This window comes from Camelus ferus, chromosome 13 (assembly GCF_009834535.1).
Source record: "Camelus ferus isolate YT-003-E chromosome 13, BCGSAC_Cfer_1.0, whole genome shotgun sequence".
Lineage (NCBI taxonomy): Eukaryota > Metazoa > Chordata > Mammalia > Artiodactyla > Camelidae > Camelus > Camelus ferus.
In genome coordinates this window covers 34698443-34720112 of record NC_045708.1, presented here as the reverse complement: position 1 = coordinate 34720112, position 21670 = coordinate 34698443, and the positions used below count along the sequence as shown (strand labels likewise).

The 21670-nt window shown below is 34.9% G+C and overlaps 1 protein-coding gene across 6 annotated transcripts in view; it reads left to right on the top strand.

Moving 5' to 3' along the window:
• SPATA6 (spermatogenesis associated 6) overlaps positions 1 to 21670 on the top strand; it is a 101539-nt gene that overhangs the window by 24813 nt on the left and 55056 nt on the right. For 3 of the 6 annotated variants that reach the window (XM_032494234.1, XM_006178391.3, XM_006178390.3), the window contains exons 4-8: positions 2348 to 2389; positions 3448 to 3572; positions 11285 to 11365; positions 15588 to 15881; positions 20267 to 20354. In XM_032494234.1, coding sequence (XP_032350125.1) covers positions 2348 to 2389; positions 3448 to 3572; positions 11285 to 11365; positions 15588 to 15881; positions 20267 to 20354 — 630 coding nt within the window. Of the gene's footprint in view, positions 1 to 1890; positions 1920 to 2347; positions 2413 to 3447; positions 3573 to 11284; positions 11366 to 15587; positions 15882 to 20266; positions 20355 to 21670 lie in introns of those variants that run through there. The other 3 variants (XM_032494235.1, XM_032494236.1, XM_032494233.1) reach the window with 3 other exon arrangements.

Genomic DNA, 21670 nt, shown 5'->3' with positions numbered 1-21670 from the left:
AACAATTTTTTAATATCATCAAATATCCACTCAGTTCACATTTCCCCAATTGTCCTATTTTTTGTTTGAAATGTGATTCAGATAACATTCAATACATTTGTAGCATGAAATTACTCATAAAGTCTTAGGATTTAAAAATATCTGTCTCTCCCCTTTCATTCCTGACATTAATAATTTGTGTCTTCATCTTTTCTCTTGACCAGTCTTGCCAGGCATTTATCAACTGGTGAATCAAACCTTTCATTATTCTGTTGTTTTGTTATAAATGATTACTTTCTCTTTTATGGTATACCCAAGTCAGCTTTCTTTCAGTTGTTACATATTCTATATTTGTCTATATTTTTTTTCTATTTTTCTATATTCTTATATTTTACACGTGTGTCTCATGAGTGGTATTTGGAGGAAGTTTTTTTAAATCCAATCTGTCTTTTAATGGGACCACTTAGACTATTTCTAAAGATATCTGCATGATATAATTATAGAAATGGCAAACAGATTAGTGGTTATCAGAGGTTAGGGATGGGTTGGGGAGGGAGGTAGATGTGGTTACAAAAGGGCAACATAAGAGATCATGTGGTGATGGAGCTATTCTGTATCTTGGCTGTGGTGGTGTATACACAAACCTACACGACTGATGAAAGTATATAGAACTAAATCAACTGATCTTTGAGAAAGGAGCAAAGGCAATACAATGGAGCAGAGATAGTTTCTTCAGCATATGGTGCTAGGACAGCTGGACATCCACATGCAAAAAAATACGAATCTAGATACAGACCATATTTCCTTCACAAAAATTAGCTCACAATGGATCATAAACTTAATTGGAAAATACAAATCTATAAAACTCCTAGAAGATATCATTGGAGAAAATCTAGATGACTTTGGGTATGGTGATACCTTTTTAGATACAACATCCAAGACACCATAGTGTTGTCTTTGAAAGAAACTGTGAAAGAAATAATTGATAATCTGGACTGCATTTAAATGAAAAACTACTCTGGGAAAGACAAAATCAAGAGAATTAGAAGACCAGCCACAGACTGGGGAAAAAAATTTGCAATTGATATATCCAAGATACATGAAGAACTCTTAAAATCCAACAAGAAGAAAACAAACAACACAATTAAAAAATAGGCCGAAGACTGTAACAGACACCTCACCAAAGAAGATACACAGATGGCAAATAAGTATATGAAAAGATGCTCCACATCATATGTCATTAGGTAATTGCAAATTAAAACAATGAGATACGTGTACTTAGCTAGGATTGCCAAAGTCTGAAACACTAACAAAACCAAGTGGTGGTAAGGATGGAGCAACAGGAAATCTTATTTATTACTGGTGGGAATGCAAAATGGCACAGCCACTCTGGAAGACAGTTTGGCAGTTTCTTCCAAAACTAAACATACTCTTACCATATGAGCCAGCAATAGTGCTCCTTGGTATTTACACAGAGTTGAAAATTTATGTCTACACAAAAACTCGCACATGGATGTTTATAGTAGCTTTACTCATAATTGCCAAAACTTGGAAGCAACTGAGATGTCTTTCAGTAGGTAAATGGATAAATAAAATGTGGTTATACAATGGAATATCATTCAACGCTAAAAAGAAATGAGCCGTCAAGCCATGAAAACACAGGGAGGAAACTTAAATGCATATTACTAAGTGAAAGAAGCCAACCTGAAAAGGCTGTATAATTACAAGTATGTGACATTCTGAAAAAGATAAAACTATGGAGACAATAAAAATATCAGTGTTTGTGGTAGTGGAGTTATAGGGGAGGAGAAAGATAAAATCATCAAAGAACAGAGGAATAGGGCAGTGAAAATTCTCTGTATGATATTATACTGTTGGATAATGTCATTATACTTTTGTCTAAACTTACAGAATGTTCATCACCAAGAATGACCCCTAAGGTAAACTCTGGACTTTGGACAATTATGATGTGTCACTTTAGGTTCATCCTCGATAAAAAAAAAAAAAAAAGTACCATTCCTAAGAGTGATGTTGATAATGGGGTGGGGGGCTATGCATATATGGGGTAGGGATATGGGAAATCTCTGTACCTCCCTCTCAGTTTTGTTGTAAATGTAAATAAAACTGTTCTAAAAAATTAAGGCTTTAAAAAATCAGAAAAAAACCCTAAAGAGATTAATTTCTACTATAGATTAATAAATCCATAAGATACATAGCAACCAAAAAATATAAGCAGTGTACTAAGATATGAACATATTTGTAGTCTACCCAGCAATTACTTTGGCTTTTAGATACTTTTATGGTAAGTAATTAGCTTTTGTTTATTATCAATTTGTTTATTTAAGGAAGTTTTTCTTTAAACTTTCAGATGATACAGCATTGTTTGAGTTGATTCAGCTTGTTCCACCAGGTATTGTATTGTAGTTTGATAAGGTAATTGACATGTAAACCCATTTCAATGAAAAAATCTCATCTTTTCCCCTTTTTCCCAAATTAAGAGCAATGTTGAATTTCTAGCATTGGTCTACTATGTGCAAAATGTCAGTAGACCAAAATAATATATACAGAAAGATTGACATAAATGATATTTGAACACATAGTTCTAAAATTGAATAAACACTAATAATTGCAAGTTGAAAATGACCTGATATCATCTTAGCATATTTTAAGACATTCATAAAAATTTACTTTTAAGTTTTTGTGATTTTTCTAAAACTATAAACTTTTGTTGATAGAAGTTTATCTTATATCTTTGTTTTTGTGTATTGTCTATTTTTGGGAATGGAGGGGATAAAAACCTTACCTTTTTAATAGACAGTACAAATCCCAGGGTAGGTAGAGTTAAAATCTGAAGGATAGTTTTATTTCAATTATTGATTTCTATGATTATAGAAGAAATCTATCTTAAATCCTTATTTTATGTGAGAAATGGAGAGCTATATTTTGTTGAAAGCTAGTAATCTAGAATTTTTGAATATTACATATATACCTAATTCAGGTAACCACGGACTGCAGCAAATGTCTACATTTTTTTTCAACATGTAACCTAATATAATAGCGGGTAGAAAAGAATGGATGATAGGAAAGAATTTGTGGAAATAGTAATTAAGTTTTAGATGTGTAAAGGTCTAGGTTTATGATATACTCTATCCTAGGAAATAGAAAATTTCAGCTTGCTATGTTTAAAAGGACTTTTTTTTTCCTAGGAACTCATAGTTACAAAATTTACATGAATGTCCCTTTTCTACAAAAGGAGGGGGATTAGTAGTATACACTACACTTCTGAATAAGGAAATGTGTTAATTCATTTAACATAACTTTATTTTAATTTTCCTTTCATAGAAAAAAAAAATGACCCTGAAGCAGGTATTTCAGTAAGACATCAGGCATTATGTATTTATACTTGATGATTTTGTTTCTAAATAGCATATTTTGTTATAATTTGATCATAGGATATCTTTCTTGTAGTGGGTGAAACACTGTCTACGTATGATGAGAATACACGAGATTTCATGTTCCCGGGTCCAAATCAAATTTCTGGACACCATGATTCAAACCGCCAGGTTACCATGAGGAGGATTTCTGGCCTTCGAGTAAGCGCTCACTAATTTCTGAATCAATTTGTGATGCAGGATCATTGTCAGAAACGGCCACATAGCCGTCAACACCTGAAATGTGAAGAACTAATTCAAAATTTAATTTGGTTTAAAACATACTTATTTTACGAATTTATGATGTTATTTTAAACATACTGAAATCTAAATGAAAATAATTTACCAAAATGCATGCATCTACCCTCCAAAATTAACAAATATTATTTTGCCTTATATTCTTCAGATTTTTCTCCTCTCCTCCTCTCCCTTTTCTCCCCTCCCCACTGCCCCTGCCTGTCTTTTTGTCTCTGTTCTCTTTACCTTTCTCTCAAAAGAATGACCAATAAACATTTGAAATGGTGCACAAGCCCATTAGCATTTAGGAAAATTCAAAATGAAACAGTCATGTGATTTCATTTTTATAGCCATAAGATTGGTAAAGTTTAATACATCTGACAAATATCAAAAGTGTGAAAAAGTGGAAACTTCCATATACTGTTATGCCACATAAATTGGAATAAGCACAATTCAAAATTATCCAGTAAAGGCAAAGATTCTCATAGCCTATGACTTTCTAGGTATATATATTCTATCTGGTATACTGAGAGCCTTCTTAGGAATGTTCATTTGTAGCACTGTTCATAATAATGAAAAATGAAAATTACTGAACTGTCCGTAAGTTGGAATATGGATAGATTAATTATTATATGTTTGTGTAATGGAAATATGTAATCATACACTTAAAAGTGAGAGCTGCATTAAGTGATAGCTGACTCTCATCTTTTCCTACAACTTCTTCAATTTTCATTGGAGGCTTTAATGATATTTTTATTTCTGAAAATGCCTTCCACTTAGAGAGACTGAGTAAAGCCCCAGCTGTTGCAAAGAAGAAAAAAGTTAAAGTTGTCTAGGTTGAAATTACTTGGACAAATATTTTTTTACTAACTTTGTAAAGTGTTAAAGTAGTCTGAGTAAGGAAAGTGGGGTGATATATGAGCCAATGTGGTGAATTAAGTAATTGCTCCTGTAGGTCTAGGTTTATGATATACTCTATCCTAGGAAATAGCAAATTTCAGCTTGCTGAAAGTATGAAAGTTGACTAGCAAATCTATTAAAATATACCTCCTTTGGGAATTTTCAGTGTCCATTAGCCCCATTCTATACTATAAAAGTCTTCAAAGAGTGTTTCAGAAACTTTCTAGAAACCTGCAATGAAAAAAAATTCAATTTTAAAATTAATGGTCTTTTTAAAGTAATTTAAAATGCTATATTATACCAAATTGGCAATATAAACATAAGAAAATGGACCATTAGCAGGTTATTTTTCTTTATTTAATTTGGGTTACTTTTATACATATTCAGAAGATGTTGGATTACTAAGGCAAAAAAATCTATATATATTGTTAAAAGATAAATTGAGGCATATTAAAAAATTTAAGAGTTTGAGCAAAAATCAATTTGATTAACCTAGCAGATAGAAAGAAGCTCCAAGGAGCTGTACAAAATGAAAAACTTTTATATCCAGAAGGAAGCTGGAACCGGGAAATTATAGTAGGCCAAAAAGTGTGCTGGTTACTGCAAGGTGATTTTCCTTTAGGGGACAGAAGGGGTCTATCAGGTAGGTTATCTAGTGGATGCTGATCAGGCTATTCCTGACTGACTGGTTTAAGAGTCCATTTCTGGGAGAGCCACAACTGTAATTAGTTTAAATCTGGTGACGTGGGGCTTAGCATAAGCTACTCCATTTTGAGCCTTTTGTCTTTTTTTTTTTTAAAACAATGGAAAAAGTGAGCCTTCCGGTGGTGGTGGTGTGAATAGGTTGGCAATTACTCTCTCCACACAAGTAAGTACAAAACCGGACAGAACTGTCACAAACAGCAGTTTCAGAGCTCAGAAACTGATTGGCAATTAAGACAAGACAAATTAAGACATATCTACGCTTGAATAACTGCTAAAACGTTGTGTAGAAATGACAGAAGTAGTTGATCTTTTTGCCTAGGACATCTCCCATACCCTGTGTGGCTTCACCAAGCCTGGGACAGGGTGCAAAAATCAGCAGCTTTGCTACCAGAGAGGTCAGAATCAATTTTGAGCAGTGATATTGTGATTTCTAACAAGAAACATTTGATCTCCCCCCCACCCCGTTCCTGGCACAGAGCTCAGAAAACCCTTGTAATTTCCTAAGTGAGGAGAGCATGCCTTTTGTTATGTTAAGGAAGCGACTCTTGGAAAGCTCCTTGGGAGCCTAAGGATGGGGCTGGTTGCCAGGGGAACCAACCATGTGATTAGAGGGTTGGGACTTTCTACCCGACCCCTGACCTCTGGAAAGGAGAGGGGCTGGAGATTGAGTTCAGTCACCAACAGCCAGTGATCTAATCAACCATGCTGTTTAGTGAAGTCTCTGTAAAACCCCAAAGGACGGGGTCAGAGCTTCCACATTGGTGAACACACGGAAGCACTGGGAGAACAGTTCCCCTGGTGATGACACAGAAGCTCCTCCCCCTTCCCATATATCTCGCCCTGTACACCTCTTCTCTCTGGATGTTCATCTATATCCTTTATCATATCCTTTTATATAAACTAGTAAACAGAAAATACAGTTTTTCTGAGTTTTATGAGCAGCTCTGGCAAATTAATCAAACCCAAGGAGGGGGTCGTGGGAACCACCCATTGGTAGCATGTGGGTAACAGCCCAGACTTGCGATTAGCATCTGAAGTCAGATGGGAGCAATCGCAAGGGACTGAGTCCTTAACCTGGTATCTGACACTATCTCCAGGAAGTGTCAGAACTGAGTTAAATTGCAGGACACCCAAATGGTGTTGCAGAGACTTGCTTGGTGGTGTTGGAAAACCCACATGTTGGAATTGGTGTCACGATCATAGGGGCAAATATTGCGGCTTTGCCAGCCAAATGTGGTGGATTCAGTTAGAAGCGTATGAGGAAACCCTACAGCGTTGCGAGGTCGATTGCAGTTTGCAGTTCCAAAGGGAGTGGGCAGCACACCTGCCAGAAAGTTGACAGGGGGATCCTGGAAGTAAGGGAGCAGTAAAAGAGCTGAGATAAGCTTTCTGTCCATCTCTGACTGACTTAAACTGTGCATGTTCACTGCAGACACTGGGAGTCCAACAGAAAGTGAAAGCCAAGGGAGACAAAGACCTGCTGTGTCTTTGAGTGCATTCCCCAGCCCACACACAGATAATCAATAAAGGTTCACTGACCACTAAGCTATGCATACTCAGAAGAGACCGTTAGAAAGAACAGAAGGATAAAAAGACATGCACATATATGTATATTGAACAGCAAAATAGCAGATGTAAATTCAATCATCTCAGTTATTGTATTTAAATGTGACTGGACAACACACTCCAATAAGTAATGTGTTGCCCGGGTAGGCAACAGTGCACCCTTCCTCAGTATTCTGGTGATTCTGCAAAGACATCTAAGAAATCTATCTGAGTCTTAGACTGTCTTCTTCTTCTTTTTTTTTAAACAACTTTATTGTGGTATAATTTCTGTACAGTAAGCTACATGTATTTCAGATATACAAGTTGATGAAATTTGATAGTAAACTACACATATTTCAGATGTATAATTTGATGAATTCTGATAGATATATACACCTATTAAACCATTGCTACAATCAAGATACCTAACACTTCCATCACCCCCACAAGCAGTGCAAATTTCAAACTCCTTTTTTTGGGCTATCTTCTTGAACCCATCTCTGTGGCAAGGATTCAGATCACATCTGAGGTTAAATCCTGACACTGTCACAGTCTACCTAAGTAAATCTGAGCAATCCCCTGTAACATGGAGTTAACGTGTTGTTGGGTGGATTAATGAAAGCTTGTAAAAGGTTATCGTAGTACCTGGCATGTAGAGAACACTCAGTAAGTGTTAGTGATACGATGATGGCTGTGGAGATCATGACAAGGTGCTGGTGATGTTGGCGATGGTAATATCTCTAGACTGTTAACTCTATAAAAACAGAATCAGTCAAATTGACACAACATTGTAAACTGACTATACCTCAATTAAAAAAACCCACAAAAACAATCAGTCAAAATCGTTCTTATCTTTGATTTTAACCCTTAGCACAGTTCTTTACATGGAATAGGTACTTAAATGTCTTTTGATTGAATTGAATGGATGAATTACATCTTATTGTAGACTTTATAGAGGAAACTGACATTTGAGATATGTGATGGTTAGATTTATGTGTCGACTTGGTTAGGTTATTGTGCCCAGTTGTTTGGTCAAACACAAGTCTGGATGTTACTGTGAAGGTATTTTGTAGATGTGATTAATATTTACAATCAGTTGACTTTACATGTAAGAGAGTACCCCTGACAATGTAGGTGGACCTCATCCAATTAATTGGAGACCTGCAGAGCAAAAACTGAAGTTTCCCAAAGAATGAGGAATTCCTCCTTAAGAATGTGGTATAGAAACCCTGAGTTTCCAGCCTGCTGGCTTGCTTACAGATTTCACATTCAAGACTACACTATCAACTTTGCTCAGGTTTCCAGCCTGCCAGCTTTTTCTGTGGATTTTGGACTTGCCACTCTCACATGTACCAATTCCTTAAAATAGATGTCTCTCTATATATATCCTATTCGTTCTGTTTCCCTGGAACCCCGACTGATACATACTGGTTTTGAAAGATCAGTAAAAATAATGGCTAAAACACTGAGTATTTACTATGTGAACAGCAATATATGGGGAGGGGTAAAGTGAGAAGTTGCAGTCTAGGCTGGGGTAGTTATAAAATATGTCCACAAATGCTTTGACACTCCTCTCTCCCAAAGGCAGCGCTAATCTGTTCCTCTTAAGTATGGACTCTACTTAGTGACTCCAACAGATAGAATATAGTGAAGTGACAGTATCAGAGTTGACATCAGGTCATTAAATGCACGTGGCTTCCTCCTTGTTCTCACTCTTGTATCACTAACTCTGGGGGAAGCCACCTGCCATGTGTGAGGACACTCAAGCAACTCTCCGGAGAGGGCAGAAGCTGGAACAGCTTTGCTGGAATGTTTGTGAAAGCTTGAAGAGCCTTGAAGAAACTGTCAGATGAGTGTTTGCAGGAAAGTGAGGTAAATGTCATTGGAAATTAGGAGAAAAATGGTGTAAAGTTTAATAGTAATGTGGGTAATAGAAAAATACCTGATGAAATGCATGGTCTTTGTAAGGAGACTTTCAGACAGAGTGTTAGAGGGGCTGTCTGGTTTCTTCTTGCTGCTTATAGCAAAATATGAGAGGAGAGAGAGAAGCAAAAGGGAAGGCTGCTAATTATACAAAAAGGAGTTGGAACTTACTGTTTTGGAGGATTCTCAGTCCTCTCCAATGGCTGATAATGCCGAAATTAAGGAATGCCTTATGAGGAAAAGTCATTCCAGTGTGCTTTCAGGAAATAGTGGTCTTATGGTGAAACCATGGGTGTGACTGTAAAATTCTTTATTAAAAATCTCAGAAAGATCGAAGATATTGCCTCAGAGAATAATTTAATTAAACATAGATTCTTGAAGATGCTTAAGGGCATTATCCCTCAGCAGTCTGAGCAGAACCCCTGTAGAGATGAGTGAGACCTTTGTCTAATGAAGTGAACTCCAATAAGATTCACATGAGAACCAGAAAAAAATTTAAGAGCATTATATTGGCAAAAGCACCACCAGCTTGGCCTGAAACGGAGAGCAACCTTACAAAATGAAAAGGCTTTTGGACCTCCCAGATTCTGTTGACAGGACCCAAGCTCAGAACACTGCCTACCTCTCATTGCCAAGAAATGATCATTCAAAGGATGGAAACAAGAGCCCAGAGTGTGGATGGAAATAACCATGGATAGTTATTTCTGAGCAGGACTAGGACTAAACTAAAGTCTAAGTGAGGAACCGCTAACATTTTCCTGACTGGTATCAGAACTGGTGTGGACCAGTGATCCCTGTTTGCCTCACATATTCTCCCCTTTTGAACAGGAATGTCTGTAGCAGTTGTCCTGTGCCTGCTGCACGTGTGTACCTTGAATGTGTGAGGGGCACAAAACTTGTTGCCTTAGTTCATAGGTCTCATTGTGAGGGACTGTATTCTAGGACCTACTGAAAGGACCATACTCCATACTTGAGAAGGTTGAATAATGATTTGATTTAGATGCCAGCTTCCTAGATTTCAAACTGAAGTTGTAAAAGAATGAGACTTTTCCTTTTCATTATCCGTTACCCTCTTTTTTTTTTTTTTTTTTTTTTTTTGGTAAGGCATAAGTTTAGTTTACACGTGAGAAGAATGTAAGTAATTTGTGGTTAGAGAGTGAACTGAGGTGGTGTAAAAACAAGTCCACAAAATATTTGATGCTCCTCTGCTAAAATGGTAGCCTAACTCCTTTGTCCTAGAATGTGGGCTGTCCTTACAGACTCTACTGAATAGAACGATGTGACAGAAGCACAGGGTTAGACTTCTGAGACTAAGTCATAAAAAGGATTGCATCTTCCTCTTTGCTTTGCTTTGGGAGAACTAGTTACCATGTCCTGAGGACACTCAAGCAGTCCTAGGGAGAGGTTTATGTGATGAGGAGCTGAGTCCTCTTGCTAAAAGCTAGAAAAGAACTGAGGGCTCCAGCCAAGAGCTGTGTGAATGAACCATCTCAGGAAACAGATCCTCCGCCTTCAGTCAGGTCTTCAGACAGCTGCAGCCCATGCGGCATCTTGACTGCAACCTCATGAGAGATTTCGGGACAGAACCACCTAGTTCAGCCTCTGCCAGATTCCTGACCCTTAGAAACTTTGTGGGATAGTATTTACCGAGCTTTTAAACTGCAAAGTAATGTGCTCCATAGCAATGGTTAACTAACAAATAAGCATAGTGGACATCATTAATAAAAGTGTATTTGCAGGAAAACAATCATCCAGTTAATTCATAGGAAAGGCAGATTTCCCTTTCCTGGAGTGTGTAATGTGTGCAGCTTTAAAGTTAATAGGTCAAAGGCTGGGTCTGTAGAGGATAGATGTCTGACTTCCACTATATTAGAATGAAGCTGCCCTGGGCACAGACAGTACTGTATGTTTTAATGTTTTGGTGAACATGTAATTTGTGTGCTCCCAAATATTTTCTCAGGTGCTTTGTGACTGCTCCTTTGAATTTTATTCTTTGTCTCCACTTTTCTCAAAATGGTGTTTAAGCTGATGATTGAAGTGTTGCAAGAAGTAGAAGCCACATAGATCTGAATGTAAGCTACATTATGGGAAAAAATGTTGGAGGAGTTGCTGGAGACTTACTTCTGTTTTCAAGAACTACATACTGTGATTTTTAACACATGGAGAGTATGAAGATTATTTCTTGAGTGTATGGTTAAATATGTCTTAAATTTGTAAAAATAAAAAGAGCTGAAATCCATTAAGTATTTTCATATATATAAGACTTTAATATTACATCCTAGTTTAAAAATCTTTAAAAAATTTGACAGGGAAATACATGAAAAATGAAAAAAATATTAATTTTTCCATAAAAGCAACACTTGTAAGTGAATCATCAGCAATGAAACTCTGTCTTGATAACATTTAGCATCACTATGTTGTCTTTATCCTTAATAAGAAGTTCAAACTATCAAATAAAGCAGCTGAACCTTGATAGATGCCTGTTACTGTGCCATATTTTCATCCCTAATAATTATCTTTTTAAAAAGTAAAATGTCTAATAACACCCTCTCTTTACTCCTCAGGGAATTGCTCCAAAGCTGGAATTTTCTACAACCTCAGTGATTACTGAATGTCTGATAAGTTCAAGGAAGTGCCGCACTCAGGTTAAAATCATTTATTTAAAATGTTTTAATGGTTTAATTTATTTGTTCATATTTTTGGCATTTGGCAAGCATTATTTTTTTATTTTGGCTACCGCTCTTTTCACTTTTTTTAGGTCAGTCTTGAGTTTAAGTAAAACAGTTATCAAAGACATTCAGCAGTTTGGTTGCATGTTAATAAATGTGACAGTGAAAAGCTTGTTTAACATGTGGTAGACAATACGCTTTTTCTTTTTCTTTTTCTTTTTCTTTTTTTTTTACTTCATGGGCTTTTTTTTTTTCTTTTTTTTTAATGCAAAGAAATCAGGCTGCCAGAAAGATGTTGGAATTGAGAAATCCCATGGAAAACTAGATTGGAGGCTTCTATAAATCTTACAGAAGTTACAGATTACTGCAAAAAGTTTAAAGGATACCTTTTTAGCAAATGTGACCAGAGGGTCTCAGGCTGGGATATTGGTGTTTAGTGAGTATAGCTTCTTGTGTCAGTCTGTGTCCTTAAGGGACTATTGCCTAGTTTGGTGGCCATACTAACGCTATCAGATGAAGAGAAGCTTGGACACTTGAGCCTAAGTACCTTCTGTGTTTGTAAAAACTACCTTTAGTGAACTGAGATATCTGGATCTAATATTCCATTCTGGTCTAACTTCTTACTGAGCCACCAGGATCAGCTTGCCGTGTCCACAGTTTATCTAATAATGTCTTTGCATCCCTCATACATATGTGGCTGCATTATGACCAGGTAGCAAAGGCCAGCCTGTGATGAAGAGCCAGTAATATATAAAGCCTGGAGGGCCCAAACAGGGCCGGACTGGACCAATGGTGTGAAAAGGAGGATGTTAATTTTTGGCATTATCAGTTTTAGATTACATTTGCTCAGGGTGATAACTGTGACAAGCTAAGAAAGGTAATTATGGTTATAAAATTATCAATGGGATCATTCTTACTTTGTTTAGCGAGATATTTGATATGCCAGAGTTTGACCTAGTTATTTATCTTTTAAATGCAAGCTGAAACACACTGTTAGAGATCTAATGGCCCGTGCTTGCCAGACGCAGAGCCGTGTTACTGACTTGTTTGGGGACGTGCACTGTGCACATTTGTAAATCGTCGGAAGTGCTTCCCCGGACTCACAAAGTTTCCTCTCCACACTAGGGTATGCCCTTCTAGTGGGTGGGTAGAAAGGTCTTTTGGTCAGGAATGTAGCAGGCACACAGAGTGCACACGTTCTAAGTGTACAGCTTGGTGGAAGCTTCCATGCGAAACGTAGAACTGTTACCCGACTAGGAGTTTCACCAGACTAGCATTTTCCTCTGTAAAGTTTTGGCAAGTCTCTTTTTTCAACCTGCTATTTCAATGTTTGTCATTAGTCCTTTACTGAACAGAGATGTAAGAGTGTAGCCTTTGGTGTCACTGTTTAAGAAAATATGCTTGAGAATCAATCAGATTTGGGTTCAAGTTCTTCACAAGACTGATTTAAGGGTTAAATTAGAGAATATATGCAAACGTGCCTGGCACATAACATGTAGATCACGCATTTTGTGGCTGTTACTAAGGTTATTATTTCTTTAATTAAGATAACTGGGGGAGATACAGAAGACATAGATGAAATATAAGATAGAAAGCATTGTATGGTAGGCACAGCAGAGTATACACCTTTACATCATTAAAATTCTGAGTGATAACAGCCAGAATTTTAAGCTTATTTGATCTTACTTGAGAATTTGATAAATCTGTTTTTTTTCCCAAATGAATATTAGTTACAATTAGAATTTTAATGGCTATAAAACTGCATTTTCAGATTCAAATACAATGTAAGAATAAGACAAACCAATTTGGTTTTTAAGAGAGGAGTGAGTGAAATAAACTTCATAAAATTATTTAGGTTTATAAATATTTATAATGACCTTTATTCCTCCCAGCACATTATTTTCAAAATTTTTGTCACAGTTAATGTTTTGTCACCAATTGAATGGACTGAACAAATTAAGCATGTTATTGGGATTTTCTGGAATAAATCTAGTTTTCTGCTTATTCTTTTTTACCTACTGCAAAGTAGAATTTATTGTCAAATAGTTCAATATTACTACTAACTTTATTAATATGTTTGTTAATCTGTGTCAGGTAGCTTTTGCTGCGTAACAAGCCACACTAACTTAGTAACTTAAAACAAAGTGTTTCTCACAGTTTTGTGTATTGGCTGGGTGATTATTTTGGTCTGGACTGGCCAGGCTAGGGCTGAATGATACAGGAAGGCTTCACTCACATGTCTGGCAGTGGATGACTTTTTGGCCTGAGAGGGACTCTACCTTTCTGGTATTTGGCTTGACTTGAGCTGGAGAAGACTCGTATCATCTAGCAGACAGATTTCAGCTCATTCACATGGCAGCAGGAAGACTATTTTCAGGCATAAAAGACAAAGAGCACTTTTCAAGTCTCCTTTTGTCAAGTGTTATTGTTCTGTTGGCCAATAGAGGGAGCTATTTTGTATAAAATAGTATAGAACAGCCACTATTTTACATTTTATTGGGCATTAATAGGGTGGATTAAGGATTGATTAGGTTAGAAAGTATGTATCTGTGGTAGATACAGCACAGTTTCTTACTTCCTCTAGTATTCAGAATTCAGAAACTGTAAGGAAGAAATGACGGAGTTACTTTAGGTTTGGTATAAACAGAGGTGTTTTTGTATATGAGTTTGGTACAAACAGCTGAGAAGGAACTTTATAGCATTGCTGAAATAGATGATTATGGGCTCATCTGGGTCTGAAAGTAAGAGATATTAAAAATGTATGAATATCTGGGAGAAAGAGATTAAGGATTGAGGAGGTGAGGAGGGCAGGTAACAGATTCAGTGAAAATAAAAGAGGTAGGTTGAGGAAAAGAACGGTTTGGTCAGCAAGGCGTTTTCAGAGTTTAGCTTGGATCTGTAGAATGATGAAATCTAAGATGAAGTTGAAAAACGCAATTAAACTGAGAAATTGAAAGTCTACGTCTAAGGTCTTGGAAAGATTGATTGCTTGGACATTTTATTAAACCTCAAAGGTTTTTTTCATGTACTGACATTGCTGCTCTGTGAGTCATTGTGATGTCATAGAGATGGATGAAGTGGGATGAAAAATTCTGAGTTCCTTGTTGAAGTCATTGAACAAGGTGGGAGAAGGTCCAGGAGCATAATAAGAGCCATAGAGGAAAGAAAGATGATGAAATAATCTGATGCTGCTGGTCTGTATGAAACTCACAGATTTATTTTCTAATTAGGAAAATATGTTGTCTTGCTTTCCAATTTTCCTATTTCCTCTAACATTGGAAATCTTATAGTTCTAGGTACTGTGTGAAGAGGTCTCATTTACTTCTAATCCAACTTCTAACGCATTTATAAGGCAGAGACTATTTAAATAATAATATTATCCTAATAACACAAGAATTTTAGAGATACCACATTTGTATTAAAAATTTTAGACTGTTAGCCAGTTTTACTAGAAGATAGAGTACTAGTCATTAAAGTTTGCAATATGTCTTTTATACTTTTTTACTTTTCATTGAAGTATAGAATTAAGATGTTACAGTTATCTGTCATTGAATTGTAAACTTTTAGTTTGGAAAAGATCTTAAAATCCTAATCACTAGTATAATTCAAATAATTTATTTTATGAAAATATGCATAAAGTTTTTCTTCAGATTTTCAACATTGTACAAATGAATGTAATCATAGTTCTATGAATGAAACTTATTTTAATAATTTTCACCATAAAGATTTTATAATGAACTAATTTGATGTGTGTTTGTAATATTGCTAAACAAATCCTCTTAAATTATATATCCAATAATTATACATAATTATAAATGATAAGCCAATGTTTCCATTAGTTTTTTAGTACACTGAAAAATAATTTTTCTTAATTTTCCAAATGATTAAATATTGGGCTTTAACTTTTATAAAGTACTTGTTATACTTAAGGAGTGTGGTATAGTATACTTTATTAACTATTAGACAGAGTTATTTAGGAGAACATGGATTTAACTTCCCCCAAGATCTGCACAGATAAGAGAGACTCTCTCATTGGCTTTGATAGATTATCTGTACCTTAAATTACTTAATTACTTTTTAAAGTTTTTTTTACCTGTAGTTTTATATATATATATATATATATATATAATCCAAGGGACATAATATATATAAAATATATCTTCTCCTGATCAAACTAGTTTTTATTTTTTATGTTTAGGATAAATTTATTTACCATACGGCTCCAGTTGAAAAATCACACGGCAGACTGCAAAGCAGAACGTCAAGATCACAAAAGAAGAAATCCAAGTCACCTGAGAGAAATAAATACTGCATAAATGCAAAAAATTACGAACAGCCTACAATTTCTTCAAAATCACACTCTCCATCTCCCTACACAAAAAGACGAATGTGTGAGCTATCTGAAGACACGCGGCGGCGGCTGGCCCATTTAAATCTCGGACCCTATGAATTCAAAAAAGAAACGGATAAACCTCCATTTGTGATTAGACATGTATGTGTTCTTTGAAGAATTTCCATTTGAAACTGATCTAATCTGTTCTTCCACTAAAATATTATTCTCAAACTTCTTTCAACTTCTAGCTTATATTAATAATTTCCTTTCCTGAACCATCTGTTGGTCTAGCAGTCTAAAATGGAAAATTAACTTAATAAAGAACATTCTTTTGCAGCCTTTAAACCTGACAGAGATCAAGTTCCATTATGAATGTCATGTTAAATCCTCTAAGTACCCATTTCCTTCCTTCTTGTACAGTGGACAGCATAATAACTTTACAGATTGAACTGAGGTGTAATTGACATCATACTAAAATGGCAGAGTAGGGTTTTAAAAGAGGATCAAATTTTCTTTATGAAAAGGAAGACCCCCCCCCAACAGCCTTTTAAAAAATTGTAATGGAAAAGTAAGTTTCCCTTAAAATTATATCCCTTGTGTAAGCCTTATATAATGGACCTTTAAAGCAAATCATTTGATGGGGATGGGAATGTCTTTGAAAGTGAAGAGTTAACTTAAGGGTAACATAGTTCCAGTCTTTCTATACAGAAGACTGCTTTTGATATGATTTAAGCTTAGAGCTTGTGTCCATATGATAGTCAAATAGACTGGCTAATTTTAAGGGTCTATGATCAGAATATTATATGTAATATATAATCAGAATAATTAATCAAAATCTTAGTTTCTTGAATTTTTATAAAAATTTACCTTAAAAGTATTTTTAAACAAAATTTACAAATTAATAAAAAGTTCTCTATATAATAATAATAAACTTAAAGATTTAACTGCCCATAGAAGCAAAACAACTTTTTGAGATACCTGTAAAACTGTTTCTGACTTTGATGTCTCTAATGCATTTTTTTCCAAATTCTAAAATGTAAAATGTAAATACAAATGCAAAGATGTAAACATACTCCTTTAAGGTCTAATAGCTTTTTGAATGTACACCACCTAAAAGTTCTGATTTTCTTAATGATACCTTTTTTAAAAAATTTAGATGTGCCTTAAGCAATATTTCATTCCATATTCGTATTTTGACTATGGATCCTTTATTATTTTAGTCTAAAGTATTAGATTTTTTAATTGTAAAAAGAATTTAAAATATAATGGATACTTGAAAATGGTAATATTTTATTGAGATTATTGTGATTACACTTGTCTTATTTCTATAGAACTTGTTTACAGTTTCTGCTCACTTTTTTTGTTGTTTGAACAATATCCAGATACATTTAGTTGCTTGTTTAATGGCAGTTTCAGAATGCCTTTAATTTTGTTTGCCCACGATTGCAAATTAAATTGAAAAGAGAGGACATGCTAAATTCTAATCTGAAGGAATATTAGCATTTTAATTTAAAAACCTATGTACAAAGATAACAGGGAATATATTGAGGGTTAGCCACATAAAAAATTATTTAGGGAAATAACTGTTCTTAAAATGTTTGTTATATTATTATTTTCATGTCAGTATTCAAAATAGAATAATTTTAATGCTGCTTTGTATAAACCTTGACATTTTTGTTTAAATGATTTCCCTTTCAGCTTTCCAATGAGCAAAAAGCAATACATACGTCTAAGCCTGTAGTTAGAAAATGCTTACATTATTGTATAGGACTAGATTTTTCTAATTGTGTTTGTGAACATGGAGCTGCCTTTCCTCCCTTTCCCTCCATAGCCGTTCGTGATTCTAAAAGCACTTAACAGAATTGGTAACCAAACAAAATTTCAATTTGATATATGCATATGCAAAATTTAACACTTTTAGGAAAGATATTCTAGATTTACAAACACTGTATAAAAAGTAATCTTAAAGAATAAGGAGCAGTTTTAAGAAACTAACTAGTAGGCTCCTAAACAAACTGGCGCAACCACCCTGCAGGGGTTAGACTGCATTCTTCTTTTCATTTACGCAGAGTAGGATTTTTTTTTCTATTGTGGTAAAATACTCATAACATAAAATTTACCATTTCAACCATTTTAAAGTATATCATTTGGTGACATTAAGTACATTTATATTGTAAAACTGTCACTACTGTCTAGTTTCAGAACTTTTTCATCACCCTGAACAGAAACCTTGTTCTCATTAAGCATTCACTTCCCATTTCTTTCCCCAGACCCTGGCAACCACTAATCTACTTTCTGTCTTCATGGATTTTCCTATTCTGCCATTTCATATAAATGAAATCAAAGAATTTCAGGCATTTTGTGTCTCTTTTCATTTAGCACAGGGCTTTTGAGTTTCTTCCATGTTGTAGCATGTATCAGTACTTGATTCTTCTTATGATTAAATAATCCAATGGGCATTTTGTTTACCCATCAACTGTTGATAGCCATTTGGGTTTTTTCACCTTTTGGTTATGTGAGTAGTGCTTCTGTGAACATTCATACACAAATTTTTGTTTGAATACGTATTTTAATTCCTAACTGCTTTAGTACTTGGGAGTAGAATTGCTGGATCATATGATAATTTTGTGTTTGACTTATTGAGGAATTGCCAGACTGTTTTCCACAATATTTGCTCCATTTTAGGTTCCCACCAGCAATGTTTGATGGCTCCAACTTGTCCACATTCTCACTAACATTTGCTTTTTTCTGTTTTATTTTATTTTTATTATAGCCATCCTGGGGGGTGTGGAGTGGTCTCTCATGGTTTTGATTTACATTTCCCTAATGACTAAGGATGCTGAGCATCTTTTCATGTGCTTGTTAGCCATTTGTATGGCACCTTCTTTGGAGAAATGTCTATTCAAATCCTTTGCCCATTATTAGTTGTGTCATTTGCCTTCTTGTTGAAGTCAAGTGTAAATTTTCTTTATATATGTAGGATTCGAGATCCTTATCAAGTATATGATTTGCAAATATTTTTTCTTACTCCGTGGCTGTCTTTCCCCATTTTTTTAATTTAAATTTTTAAAAATCATGGTAAAATATACACAATATAAAGCTTACTATTTTAGCCATTTTAAAATGTACCTTAAGTGTACTCATTAAGTAAGTACACTCACATTGTTGTGGAATCATCACCACCATCTGTCTCCGGAAGTTTTTTCATCTTGCTAAGCTGAAACTCTGTACCCATTAAACAATAACTCCCCATTCTTTCTTTTGGCATTCCCATTCCCCCTGGCAAACAACATTGTACATGTTTGTCTCTATGAATCTGACGGTTTAGGGTACACAAAATAAACAGTATTTGTCCATTTGTGAATTGCTCATTTCACCTAGCGTAAAGTCATCAAGGTTCATCCATGTTATAGCATGTGTCAGAATTTTCTTCCTTATTACAGCTGGATAATATTCTTTTATACATATATACCATATTTTGTTTATCCACTGATCTGTTGATGAACATGAGGATTACTTCTACCTTTTGGCTATTGTGAATAATACTGTTGTGAACATGGTATAAAAAATATCAGTTCAGGTCCCTGCTTTCAATTTTCAGGAGGTATATATGCAGAAGTGGAATTGCTGGATCATATGACAGGCCTACTTTGAATTTTTTGTAGAACTCCCATGCTGTTTTCCATAGTGACTTCACCAATTTTCATTCCCAGTGAGAGTTATACAAGTGGTTCAGTCCCTCCACGTCCTTGCCGAACACTTGTTATTTTCTGTTTCTTGGTAATGCCCATCCTGATAGGGGTAAAGGAGTGTTTTGATTTTCATTTCTCTAGTGATTAGTGATGTTGAACATTTTTTCATATGCTTATTGGTCATTTGTATATCTTTTGGAGAAATGTCTTTTTAAGTTTTTTAGTTGAATTTTAGAAGTTTTTTACTATGGTCAAATATTAATACCTTTTCATATAATGATTTGCAAATATTTTCTCCTGTTCCATAGGCTGCCTTTTTATTCTCTTGACATTGTCTTTTTATGTAGTCTTTTACTTTGATAAATAGAGCTGTTACATACAGATTTATATCACTGACTTTTTTAATAAGAAAACATGAATGACTCATTATTAGGCTCAGGATGCTGGCCTCTGAACACAGCTGAGTAAAACACTGTTTAAGTTCAAAATCTGTAAGGTAAGGAGATAAGCAGTAAATGGCTAAACTTGTTTTTTAAAAGTGGTAAAGTAAGATTTCTCTCTTTTTAACTTAGTAATGGAAAGCAAACTAGGTAATAGATAATGGACATTTCAACTGTAAATCTGTTCATTTTAAAGTAGACTCAGATGTATAATTAAATTTTTCTGGAGTTTAGTCTTAGTTTTATTAATACTCGATTAAACTCTGATTTTGGAACGTGCCTGAGCCGTGTAGGCACTATCATGTTAACCTGGTGATAATGTGGTCTATGTACTTTAGTTGATTTTCTGGTGCCATGAGACTGAAAAAAAGCATTTAAGTTCTTTTTCACATTCAAATATTCCTTATTCTAGGTCGATCCCCCAAGTCCCAGGGCTGATGCTTTATTTGGATCATCTGGCAGAGACTGTGAAAGAGATGGATGGTCCAGGCTGCACAATGGTAAGCTACAAGTCATCTCTCTTCAGTGTTTTAGTTGTCTTGGCTATCATTAGGTCTTTATCTTGGCGTCAATTAACAAAACAGAATCTCTGCTGTATTATTGGGGAATGTGGCGTAATGCCACTTGTTGCAGCTTGTGATACACCTTGTGGGTGCTCTCTAAACATATGGAATTTCTGTGCTGCTGTAACCCATCTCCCTCTTTGAGATTCAAAACACATATTAGCATATTAAAGAATATGATACCTTTGATAAAAAAAAAAAAACCTTGATTTTGCTTTGCTCAACAACTTCTAAATTTATATTTGACTATAAAACCCTTTTCTCACCTTAACATGTATTACCCAGTTTGTGGAACAGGCTTTGGGAAACATCATTGTAAAAAAAGTTCAAGGTTATGGGTTTTGGACATACATTTACACATATATTTGGATACTCACTCTGCCACTTATTTATAACCTGGGCATTCTTGAACATGTCGTTTTAACTTCTTTGATAATCAGTTTATTTATTGAAGAATGAAGACAACATGGCAAATATTACCATGTAAAATGCCCCAGCACACTGGACACTTAATAAATACCATCTGTCATAATGCTTATTTATGTTTCTAAAAAGATAACATCCTTTAGGCTTGGTTTATAAGATTTTTTTTTCATTTTTAGACTTGGTGCTGGTGATTAGATAAGTTGTTTCTTAAGTTCAATATGAAGATGATTTTTATGAAGAAGATTAAATAGTATCTTATCATTAGGGATATTTAAGCGTTAATATCTGAATACCAGACATTGGCTGGTCAGTTCACCAAGCATTCACCAGCAGCCTTTAAGTTAACTTACTACAAACTGAGAAAAGGCATAGAAAGATGAGAGAGTGAAAAAATGTGATCAGCATATAGTGAGCTCTGTCTCTTTCTTTTTCTAAACTCTAGTGTATAATCCCTTTTTTTTAATTGGAAATGGAACATTCTTCTCTGAGAACATGAAGGGTTTGTGCCCACTTATACTAACAGGGAGATAGATGGGGTAATCAATAAGTCTTTTATGCTCAGAATAGCAGGCTATATGAAGTTAGGAACAGATGTTATACTGCTTCCCTTCTTGGAGGAAATTTATAGATGTGGAATAAATAAGCCTTAAGAACAAGAAAATCGAAAATAACTTCAATATAGACATTTCTTTGGAAGATGTCTTTGGAATGCACTTAAATGTCTGATTTCCCTTGACAGTTATTATATATTTGCTATTAGAACTATTACAGTTTCTAGTAACTTATAATTAAAGTAGTTGGCTGCCTATGTAGAGGTACAATCAGAG